This window comes from Cyprinus carpio, chromosome A8 (assembly GCF_018340385.1).
Source record: "Cyprinus carpio isolate SPL01 chromosome A8, ASM1834038v1, whole genome shotgun sequence".
NCBI classification, from domain to species: Eukaryota; Metazoa; Chordata; class Actinopteri; order Cypriniformes; family Cyprinidae; genus Cyprinus; species Cyprinus carpio.
The window spans coordinates 8,607,045-8,618,196 of NC_056579.1; the positions used below are offsets into that span (position 1 = coordinate 8,607,045).

At 38.1% G+C, this 11,152-nt stretch overlaps 1 protein-coding gene across 1 annotated transcript; it reads left to right on the top strand.

Moving 5' to 3' along the window:
* Positions 1–1,235: 1,235 nt before the first annotated feature.
* On the top strand, positions 1,236–6,747 carry LOC109061199 (serine/threonine-protein kinase PLK2-like). Its single transcript, XM_019078323.2, has 14 exons — positions 1,236–1,682; positions 1,949–2,056; positions 2,145–2,261; positions 2,371–2,500; positions 2,595–2,778; positions 3,475–3,673; positions 3,765–3,912; positions 3,989–4,083; positions 4,208–4,337; positions 4,442–4,522; positions 4,640–4,799; positions 5,233–5,362; positions 5,518–5,628; positions 6,128–6,747. The coding sequence occupies exons 1-14, from the start codon at positions 1,491–1,493 to the stop codon at positions 6,317–6,319; spliced, it is 1,977 nt and encodes a 658-aa protein (XP_018933868.1). The 5' UTR covers positions 1,236–1,490; the 3' UTR covers positions 6,320–6,747.
* The last annotated feature ends 4,405 nt before the right edge of the window (positions 6,748–11,152 follow it).

Sequence of the window (11,152 nt, forward strand, 5' to 3'; positions counted from 1 at the left end):
ATGTTGATGATTCAGTTTTATCACTTCCTTTCACAAACTGATTTGTCCAAATATAACAATGTGACTGTTTTCTTGGCACCCGAAGTGGTAAGTATGCACAGATGTCCTTTCTTCATATATTGAGCTGAGTATTAAGATAGTATCTTTACAAATCAGTGCAACAAATTACATCATCTAGACATTTATTCTTAATTGTGGTGTGATTTTCTCTGATCATGGGAATTCTATGAAGAATATATATGGTTAGGTTACACTGTAGAGTTTCAAGTAATTTAAAAACAAAATGTTGTGTGAGACATGTGGAAGGACACAGGCCTGCGTCTTGGGCATATGATATTGATGCTATACGGAAGCTTTCAACACAAGCTACCATGAGATGAGGGGAAAAGCATCTTCCCTTGTCAAAAAGCTTTCTGTTTCATGTTTTAGCACTGGCTGAAAGGTACCGGTCACCAGTGCCTATTCGGTGTCTCACCTCAATCGTCATATTGAGGGTGGAAGAGAGTGCTGGTTATTCACTCCCCCCACCTACAATCCCTGCAGGTACCGAGACTTGAACACGTGACCTTTGGGTTACAAGTCTGACTGTCTAACTATTAGGCCATGACTGCCCCCTTAAAAACCATTTTTAACTAAAAGGTTTGCGCACAATATATTAAGCTAAATATATTTTGATAATTATAATGAGATAATAAATAATACTTAAAATTTTAATCTTAATTCAAATAAACATCAAAATTACAACATTCTTGTATGATTTTAATTATTACATAGTCGAGAAGCTAATGCTACTTTAATTTTATTTTAGATAATCGTGCATCTAACATGACTAGTAATTATTTATAAAGCTTATATAATAATGCTTATAATAATGCTTTTAAAAATGGAACGTGGCAGATGTTGTGTGTCACTTTGGCCACATGGTGATGCTCCGACACTATTCTGTGAATCAACACGGTTTCAAACGTATAAATGTCCTTAAGATGTTTCATCTATTGAACCATGATAAATTGGTAATATCTCGCCAGCGCTTATTTATCAACTATTATATATATATATATATATATATATATATATATATATATATGTATGTGTGTGTGTGTGTGTACACACACACAAACACAACAAATAAACTCTTCATATGTGTATATTTTTATTTTTTTTTATTCATCACTATGTGAGAGATTGCTATGTGACCACTGAACGAGTGATTGCAATATGGATGTATATGTGAATCATTGCTCAGATCGACCTGCTTTTTCTTCGATAATCTTTGCCTAGGTGTCTATGAAGTGTCTAAGATGTTTAAAAATGGATACAGTGAGGTATTTGACGGATGACAGAGCTATACGCCAGATCTCACGCCATATAGGGTCTTCCCGTCTCGTGACGCAGTTCGTGTAGAGCAGAGGCGCGCGGGCGCTGCGGTATAAAAGCGGGGAGACACGCCGGTACAGCAGCACTGTGACAGCGCACACAGTAACAGAGTCATGGAGACACTGATGAATACCTCGTACCCAACTATAACGACACACAACGACAAGATGTGTGAGCTCAATAAAATAAGTGAGCAAGGATGGAAAAAGCCAGAGGATAACAGTCGGACCGGCACAGAGTATTCCAGAATCATTACAGACCCCAACACTGGGAAATGTTACTGCCGGGGAAAAGTTTTAGGAAAGGTAATGAGCTTAATATTAATGCTCATATTATTTACAATATTTTATTCATTCATTATTATTCTATTTGAAAAAATATTATTATTATTCATTGTATTTGTGCATGATTGCATTGCTTTTGTCTAATCTATCTATCTATCTATCTATCTATCTATCTATCTATCTATCTATCTATCTATCTATGCATGCATTGGTTATGATTACATTGCGTTTTGAAAATCTCTTTATCTTGGTTAACATACTTCTCTTATTCTTTCTCTTTGCCCTAGGGAGGCTTTGCAAAGTGCTATGAAATGACCGACCTGTCTTCAAGTAAAGTCTATGCAGCCAAAATCATCCCCCATTCGCGTGTGTCAAAACCGCATCAGAGAGAGAAGGTAGGACAGTCACATGGCATATATAAATAAGATTGCACAAACGATTGATCAAGACCTCTCACTTGTGTTCTGTATTTTATTGTTCCAGATAAACCGAGAGATTGACCTCCACAGAACTCTCAGCCACAAACACATAGTGCATTTCTACCACCACTTTGAAGATAAAGACAACATCTATATTCTGTTGGAGTACTGCAGTAGAAGAGTAAGTTTAAATGTCTAAGTGTGTTTTAAAGTGAGAAATTGTATAGTAATATGTAATGCAAATGACTTTGTGTCCTCCTGACTGACTCCTAGTAATTTTTTTTTTTTAGTCACTGGCCCATATATTGAAGGCACGTAAAGTCCTAACAGAACCTGAAGTGAGGTATTACTTGAAACAGACAGTGTCTGCTTTAAAATACCTTCACGATTTAGAGATCCTGCATCGTGACTTGAAACTAGGTAAGCATGCATATACTCACTGTACATGCATGATGTTTATTAACATTCCATCAGTTTATAACTAGTTAAAAATCATCTGTTTTATCATTCAAAGGCAACTTGTTTGTGAATGACTCAATGGAGCTGAAAGTAGGAGATTTTGGGCTGGCTGCCAAACTGGAGCCAGTCAGCAACAGACGCAAAACGATCTGTGGTACACCCAACTACCTGTCCCCGGAAGTGCTGAACAAACAGGGCCATGGCTGGGAGTCTGATGTGTGGGCTTTGGGCTGCGTCATGTAAGTTTGTCACCCTCAGATCTGTGGGTTTCCTATATACGCTATATTTGGAAATTGCTCAGCATGAAGAGACAAATGATTGCCTATTCAGACTCACTCTGTATCAATGAATTTCTACTATTTCATTCCTGTTGTGAGCCATTGTATTCAGAGATCATGCTTTAGCTTTAATGCTTGAATGATATAGCAGCATCTAGTGTACAGTTTGTCATCAGTAATGACCTATTCTGGGATTATTTACTCAGCCTCATGTCATTTCTAACCTAAATTACCTTCTTTCATCCAATGAACACAAACAAAATTAGTTTTTGAATGTGCTGGCTGCTCTTGTCAAAATAATGAATGTAATGCTGTCTGTCAAGCTCTAAAAAAGCTCCATAAAAGTGGTCTTGCACTACTTTTCAAGTTGTGTTCTATATTGTTATTCACTTAGTTGTGAACTATTAAATAGTGAGCTTATAGTGAATAAATATAGTGCAAATAGTGAACTTTGATGATTCTTTTTGAAATTTGACAGCAGTCAAGCAGTCAGCAGACACCAGTTCTCATTAATGTTCATTATATTAAAAAGAAAAGCCAGAATATTCCGAAAAACCTTTTGTTCAGGACAAAGAACATGAGTGTGGTTTGGTTGAACTATTCATTTGAGAGCCAGTCATGTGTCATAAATGACACATTTCACATTTTCCTCTTCAGGTACACCATGCTCTTGGGTAAACCTCCATTTGAGACCACTAACCTTAAGGAGACATACCGCTGTATCCGAGAGGCCCATTACACTATCCCAGCCTCACTCTCTCTCCCCGCCAAACAGCTAATTTCCGGCATGCTCGCACAGAACCCTGTGGACCGCCCGCACCTGGATGACATCATTCGGCATGAATTTTTTACCCAGGTAAGTTTATTTGTTGCACTACAGTAGATTCAGTATATCCAGCCAAGCAGCTGGACATTTCTTCAATGTTTCTGTCGTGATTTTGCCGCAGGGCTTCATGCCAGAAACTCTGCCTGTCAGCTGCTGCCATTCTGCCCCAGACTTCCATATTTCCAGTCCAGCCAAGAGCTTCTTCAAAAAGGCAGCGGCTGCTCTCTTCGGTGGCAAGAAGGACAAAGCCAAGTACTATGAAAATATAAGTAAGTTCTTGCTTTAGTTGATTATTGCATTACTCATTTCAGATGACCACATGAATAACTGGTTTTCTTCCGACAGATCGCTTAGCCAAAGAAGAGGAAGACATATTCAAGCTCCGTCAAGATTTCAGAAAAACCGCCATCAGTAATCAGATTACTACACACTCATCCGAGGTGAGAATTGTTCCGTTTATAGTAGACTGTAATAAGGAATTCATCACCACTTCTGCGATATTAATGAAGGTTAAGTGTTAGGTCATTCAAGACACACATATGCTGTGATTTTATTCCTCTTTAGGAAGGAGGAAATCCGTCAGCACCTACAAGAAAGCCTGTTACCCAGGCAACTGCTGGAAGGCCACAGACAAGAGATACCATTCACTTGATTGTTAGAGGCAGCTTGGGCAGCTGCAGCAGCAGCAGTGAATGTAAGTTTGTGTGTGTGTGTGTGTGTGTGTGTTTCACCTGTTCGGTCTGACTCCACCTCATTAGTTCACAAGCTGATGCAATGTATCCCGCTGTCTCTCTGCAGGTCTTGAAGACAGCACCACTGGCACTGTGGCAGAGGCTGTTATTAGTGTTCTGAGAGGCTGTCTTGAACACATGCCTAAAGGTGAATAAGACCCATTACGCTTTACACTTCGCACTACATGGTTTCTGTACTGATTCCGTTCTATAGAGTAAAGAAAATGTCAGATCTTTGTATTAAACAGTACCCTTTTTCCTACAGCGGACAGCCTTCCCAGAGGAAATGGTTGTAATATATTGAAGTGGGTGACAAAGTGGGTTGACTACTCCAACAAATATGGCTTTGGCTATCAGTTGTCTGACAACACAGTGGGCGTCCTTTTCAACAACGGAACACACATGAGCCTCCTCTCTGACAAGAAGTAGGTGCTTCAAGTTGACTGTTTGCCAGCTCAGTTCCGCTCAATTTAAAAAATGTTTATGTAATGCCAGTTTGATTTATTTTCTGGATTAAGCAGTTGCTAATTATGAAATCAGCACTTGTATTCAAATGCTGGCCTATAAAAAAAATCTGACCGTCTTTTGAACTGTAGTGTATACCCAGCATGCCTGACATTATTCCTTATGATTCCCATCCCTAGTTTTCTAGCATAGTTTTTAGATGATCTTCTGAAGGAAAGAAAAACTGCACTAATATTCTAGAAATGTCAGTTGCATGACAAATGGCATTACACATGAAATATTGTAAAAGAGCAAGCATTAGTCATAGACCTCATATACATATGGCTGTAGAAACAAACAGTGAGCATTGTGTTGCATTGACTGTGATAATTCAATGTTATCTTTGTTTTTTAGGACTGTTCATCAGTATGCTGCCCTCGGTCAGAGGTCTGTTTTTTCTGTTATTGAGGCTCCTGAGTATGCTGTGGCCCAGGTCACCATCCTCAAGTACTTTGCCCACTACATGGAGGAGAATTTGATGGATGTGAGTAAGCTCTTATTTTTAACACTTATGTTTGTATTCAGCTTTAAAATTATTACAGGTCTAGAAGCCGTAGACTTGATTTTGTGGTCTAGACTTCAGTCTGTACAAGAAGCTGCTGTGCTAATATATATTGTTTATCCTTATTTTTCATGCAGGGAGGGGATATGATAAGTGAACCAGATACCCAGAAGACCAGAATATATCTTCTGCAGTGGCTGAAATCAGACAGAGCTTTATTGATGCTTTTCAACGATGGCACATTCCAGGTAAAGCAAAGTGACTCTTAAACTGATAGTTCACCAATCATTCTGTCATCTCTATGTCTTCAGAGATGTTGTGCAGAATGTTTATGTTGGTCTTTTCCATACAATAAAACTGATTTGTGAAAAGGGAAAAAAAGCACCATCAAATACCATAACTTTTAGCCTTTTTTCTGTTATGTGGTCTGTGAAAGTAAAAAATTATATATGATGACAAAATTTTCATTTGGAGAGAGCTGTTCCTTTAATGCAGCAGTTGGTAACAAATTAAGTTGGTAGAACTTTATTCCACATGAAAAAGCTACTGTCTAGTGCTCTCTACGCCCATCTGACCCCTGGGTAGTTATCAGTCAGGTCTGTCTTTGTTCAGATAAAAAGCTGTGTATACTATAGCACTGTGGGAAGAAGAAGGTCACAAGCCCTGCTGTAATAACATCCTGCATCCCGTGAGAGTGTTTCACGTCTGTTCCAGAATAACAAAACCTTTTTCTTCATCTTCCAACAGGTGAACTTCTACCATGACCACACCAAGCTCATCCTGTGCACACAGCAAGACGAATATCTGCTGACGTACATCAATGAGGAGCGAACCTCCACCACTTTCCAACTGAGCATGTTGCTCAGTGCGGGCTGCACTGCAGACCTGCGTAGTCGTCTGGAGTACGCCTTGAACATGCTGTTGCAAAGATGCAACTGAGACTGACAGATGAGGAGAACAGGTGGCCACTGACTCAGCAAGATCTGATGATTTCTTTCAATGCAAGGGCACAGAAGAGGGCTTTTTGAAAAGGATGTCTACTGGATGTGAACTGGATGGACCTGTGGAAAGGTTTATAACAGAGGCAGACTCTGTAGATGTACAAATGCTGAAATTCAGAGAATGGAGTGACAAGGAATGATGTGATTGACATTATAGTGAGGAAAGAAAATCTGGGCTGGAACCAGGCATCTCTTGACAAAAAAACGTTTTGTGTGTATGTGTGGTAAAATGTTGATGGATCACACATGCATGTCCTAATCTGCAAAAAATATTATTTCTTGTTTTTTTTTCCCCCTTCTGTCCATACTGAATATTTATTGTGTACATAATTCCTTATTTATTTAATGAATAAAACCCAAAAATTCAAACAACAATTTGCAATGAATATTTATTTTATACAAACCCGATTCCAAAAAAGTTGGGACACTGTACAAATTGTGAGTAAAAAAGGAATGGAATAATTTACAAACCTTATAAACTTATATTTTATTCACAATAGAATATAGATAACATATCAAATGTTGAAAGTGAGACATTTTGAAATGTCATGCCAAATATTGGCTCATTTTGGATTTCATGAGAGCTACACATTCCAAAAAAGTTGGGACAGGTAGTAATAAGAGGCCGGAAAAGTTAAATGTACATAACGAACAGCTGGAGGACCAATTTGCAACTAATTTGGTCAATTGCCAACATTATTGGGTATAAAAAGAGACTCTCAGAGTGGCAGTGTCTCTCAGAAGTCAAGATGGGCAGAGGATCACCAATTGCAAAGAGTTTGAAGTTATCATCATCTACAGTGCATAATATCATCCAAAGATTCAGAGAATCTGGAACAATCTCTGTGCGTAAGGGTCAAGGCCGGAAAACCATACTGGATGCCTGTGATCTTCGGGCCCTTAGACGGCACTGTATCACACAATCCACCGTGCCATCGGCCCTTGCCGCCTAAAACTCTATAGGTCAAAAAATGAGCCATATCTAAACATGATCCAGAAGCGCAGGCATTTTCTCTGGGCCAAGGCTCATTTAAAATAGACTGTGGCAAATTGGAAAACTGTTCTGTGGTCAGACGAATCAAAATTTGAAGTTCTTTTTGGAAAACTGGGATGCCGTGTAAGCCGGACTAAAGAGGACAAGGACAACCCAAGTTGTTATCAGCGCTCCGTTCAGAAGCCTGCATCTCTGATGGTATGGGGTTGCATGAGTGCGTGTGGCATGGACAGCTTACACATCTGGAAAGGCACCATCAATGCTGAAAGGTATATCCAAATTCTAGAACAACATATGCTCCCATCCAGACATCGTCTCTTTCAGGGAAGACCTTGCATTTTCCAACATGACAATGCCAGACCACACACTGCATCAATTACAACATCATGGCTGCGTAGAAGGAGGATCCGGGTATTGAAATGGCCAGCCTGCAGTCCAGATCTTTCACCCATAGAAAACATTTGCCGCATCATAAAGAGGAAGATGCAACAAAGAAGACCTAAGACAGTTGACCAACTAGAAGCCTGTATTAGACAAGAATGGGACAACATTCCTAAACTTGAGCAACTTGTCTCCTCAGTCCCCAGACGTTTGCAGACTGTTATAAAAAGAAGAGGGGATGCCACACAGTGGTAAACATGGCCTTGTCCCAACTTTTTTGAGATGTGTTGATGCCATGAAATTTAAAATCAACTTATTTTTCCCTTAAAATGATACATTTTCTCAGTTTAAACATTTGATATGTCATCTATGTTGTATTCTGAATAAAAAATTGAAATTTGAAACTTCCACATCATTGCATTCTGTTTTTATTCACAATTTGTACAGTCTCCCAACTTTTTTGGAATCGGGTATATGTATAAATTGCACATGTACACGTAATCATGTTAGATTTACGAGGGTAGGTACTCAAGGGGGTGTGGTCAAGTTGAGTAGCAGATGAAAGCCACCAATCCTTGAACAAATACACTCTACACCGCTACTGCAGTGAAAAGTGTTGGAATCTGCATCACATTTGCTTCACTTGGACATTTCAAGTGCAAAATGAAAAAGAACTCATGACTCATAAGTAACTATGTCAACATACACCCAGGGTCAAGGTGCACAAAGCAACACCAGGATGTTGTGGAATTTATTTAGCTAACAAGTCGATACTGAAATGGAAATGTGGAGACGACAACAGTCTGTCTTCAGTAGCAAGTACCGACTCAATTTAGTACACGAGATGCACCTAGAAAAGCAGAAATAGTAAGAACTGAATGCTATTCCGAATTCAGTTTAACTGACACACAAACGGCACGTTTGAGCATAACTACAGTTTTGTGCGCTTGCATTCTGATAGCACGCGTCTCGCTGTTACGTGCGTATTATATGCAATTTTTGTTCAGAATGCTTACAGCAAAATATTAGAAGTGAATGTAAAAAGACAGCATAGAAATCAAATGTAAAATAAATCTCTGCAGGTATAATAGTGTAAATGCAGCTGACCATCGCTGCATTTACATTGCAAGATAACGCAGAGATGTTGACGAGATAATGCCAATAACTTATTGCTCTTGTCTGAATAACTTTAGTAACTTTAATCATCTCTGTGAAGATATATTAACTTAAATGGAGTGAATTCAATTAATTACTGGCTATTTGTCTTCTGAATGTTTATGTAGCTAATTGCAAAGTAGCTATTTGAAGACTACATGCCATTGTTTTAATTAATTATATATTTGTAATTATCAGTTTGCACAAGTATTTGTTCAATAGTAATTTATTTGGTAGTGCAGTTGATATTAAACACTGTGAAATTTAACTAACAACACTAATAGAAATACTCCTAGATTGTTAACACAGACAGTTTACAGAGTGACAAAGAGGGCAAGGCCCGTCATCAAAAATGCCTATGCAAAGTTACTTAAGCTTATGATAAACAACTATGATGCCAACTTTATAGAATCTAGATAGACATCAGATGGAACAAGTCAAATGAATGACACATAGCATTACATATCAAATAAACTACTTACGTCTTACAATTAAAGGAAGCTTTTGAGGCAAACTCCCAGGACACGTAAGGATATGAATCACGAATATCACTGGCACATTGAATTATGTAAGTGCAATATATTTAGCCACATTTATCTCAGGATCAAAAACCCCACAATCAAGCAATGGTCTGAAAGACAAACCAAAAGCTCACTATGTTTTGATGCCAGTGTTTATTTTATTTAAAAAAAAACATTTGACAGGTTATCTTAAAAGAGAATGAATTAGCTATTAACACTAAATTTTAACATTTTAAACTAAACATAAATTATTTAAAAAAGGCTTTGTAAGTGTTTTTGTACTCCCATACTCCCAGTGGGTGTTTGTACAAAATTAAATAGTAGTGGAATTATTGTTCACTGCATTTCTCAATATTAGCACTCTGACATCATCAGCATTCTCTAAATCTTTAAAGTCCTTTAATTACTTGGTTCTTCACCATGCATTCTTCTCGATCTAAGGGACTAGACTGTGATCCCTGATCTTTGCAAAAAATAAATCTGGCAGACTTTTAACAACCCAAATCTTCAGCATGGATGACTCAAATACTTCTTTAAATATTCTCTGTCAACTCCGCAGCCAAGGAAATGTCTCCATGGATGTGTATGTGTGTATATATACATGCTCCAGTGTTAGTACTGGTGTGTATTTATGCGTATGTGCATGCACGACGCATCTTCTGAAGTAATGTCACAAAGCTGTGCTGGTTACCCTTACGAAAAATAAGTTTATTCAAGTGTGCTATTAGTATACTTCTTTTAAACTAAAAATAGGAAAGTATGCTTTTAGTTTACTTTTTATGTACTTCTCAGAAATGGGCTTTATGTACTCCTCAGAAATATACTTAAAATGACATTTAAGTATACTTGACTTATACTTACAAAAAGTCTAAATATACTTGAACTTTACTTAAGTATACTTAATAAAATAAACTTGAAGTATACTACTTTTTGGTAAGGGTATGCACATGTTGCGCTGATGTGTGGGCTTCAAGCAGGCTTGAAAAACGAGAATCTAATGAAACGTTTAGTTCAAGCACACTATCATTTCCCAAACTGATCCATCCCTTGGATTTCACATTTGGCCCTTTAAGGGTGGAATACATCTTAAAAGGAAAGCAGAAAGGGAAATAAATCAATAATTAGACAAGTTCAGGCATTTGAACTTCAGCAGAGAATTATTTTCATAAGCCCACTCTACCACACTGTGAGTTTGCTTAGGGAGAAATACAATGTGGTTGGAAGTTAACAAAAGAGTTAACAGTGTATGGAGGGTGCATAGGAGCGATCTGATATAGGAAGATGAAACATTTTCAATTGAATTTAGACAAGGCAATGCAATCACTTGAGTAATCAGATCCACAGCCTACTTGACATATCGATCATTGAGGAATATAAGTGCCCTTCAATTGTGTTTGTGTACGAGAATGCCATTACTTTTGCAACCATAGTTTTCACCAAAAAAGTTACTGTTGCTGATATTTTAAACTGATTTTAAGCCTGATTTGCACCCTCAAACCCCCCAAAAATCCTCTATTGTGTGGTGTCATTATGATTATTTTACTGCTCCAGATAGAGAAAGAGCATCCCCAAACTCAAATCATTCCTCATTCAGGAAAATGCTCTCAGATACTAGGAAAAGAGGTTTGTACCAACAGTGCTTTGAAACTCAGAAAGGGATGTTTCACATCGGTTCCTTGCCTTCAGTCTTGGGAGAAGAATTTCTTTGGGCCCAAAATCA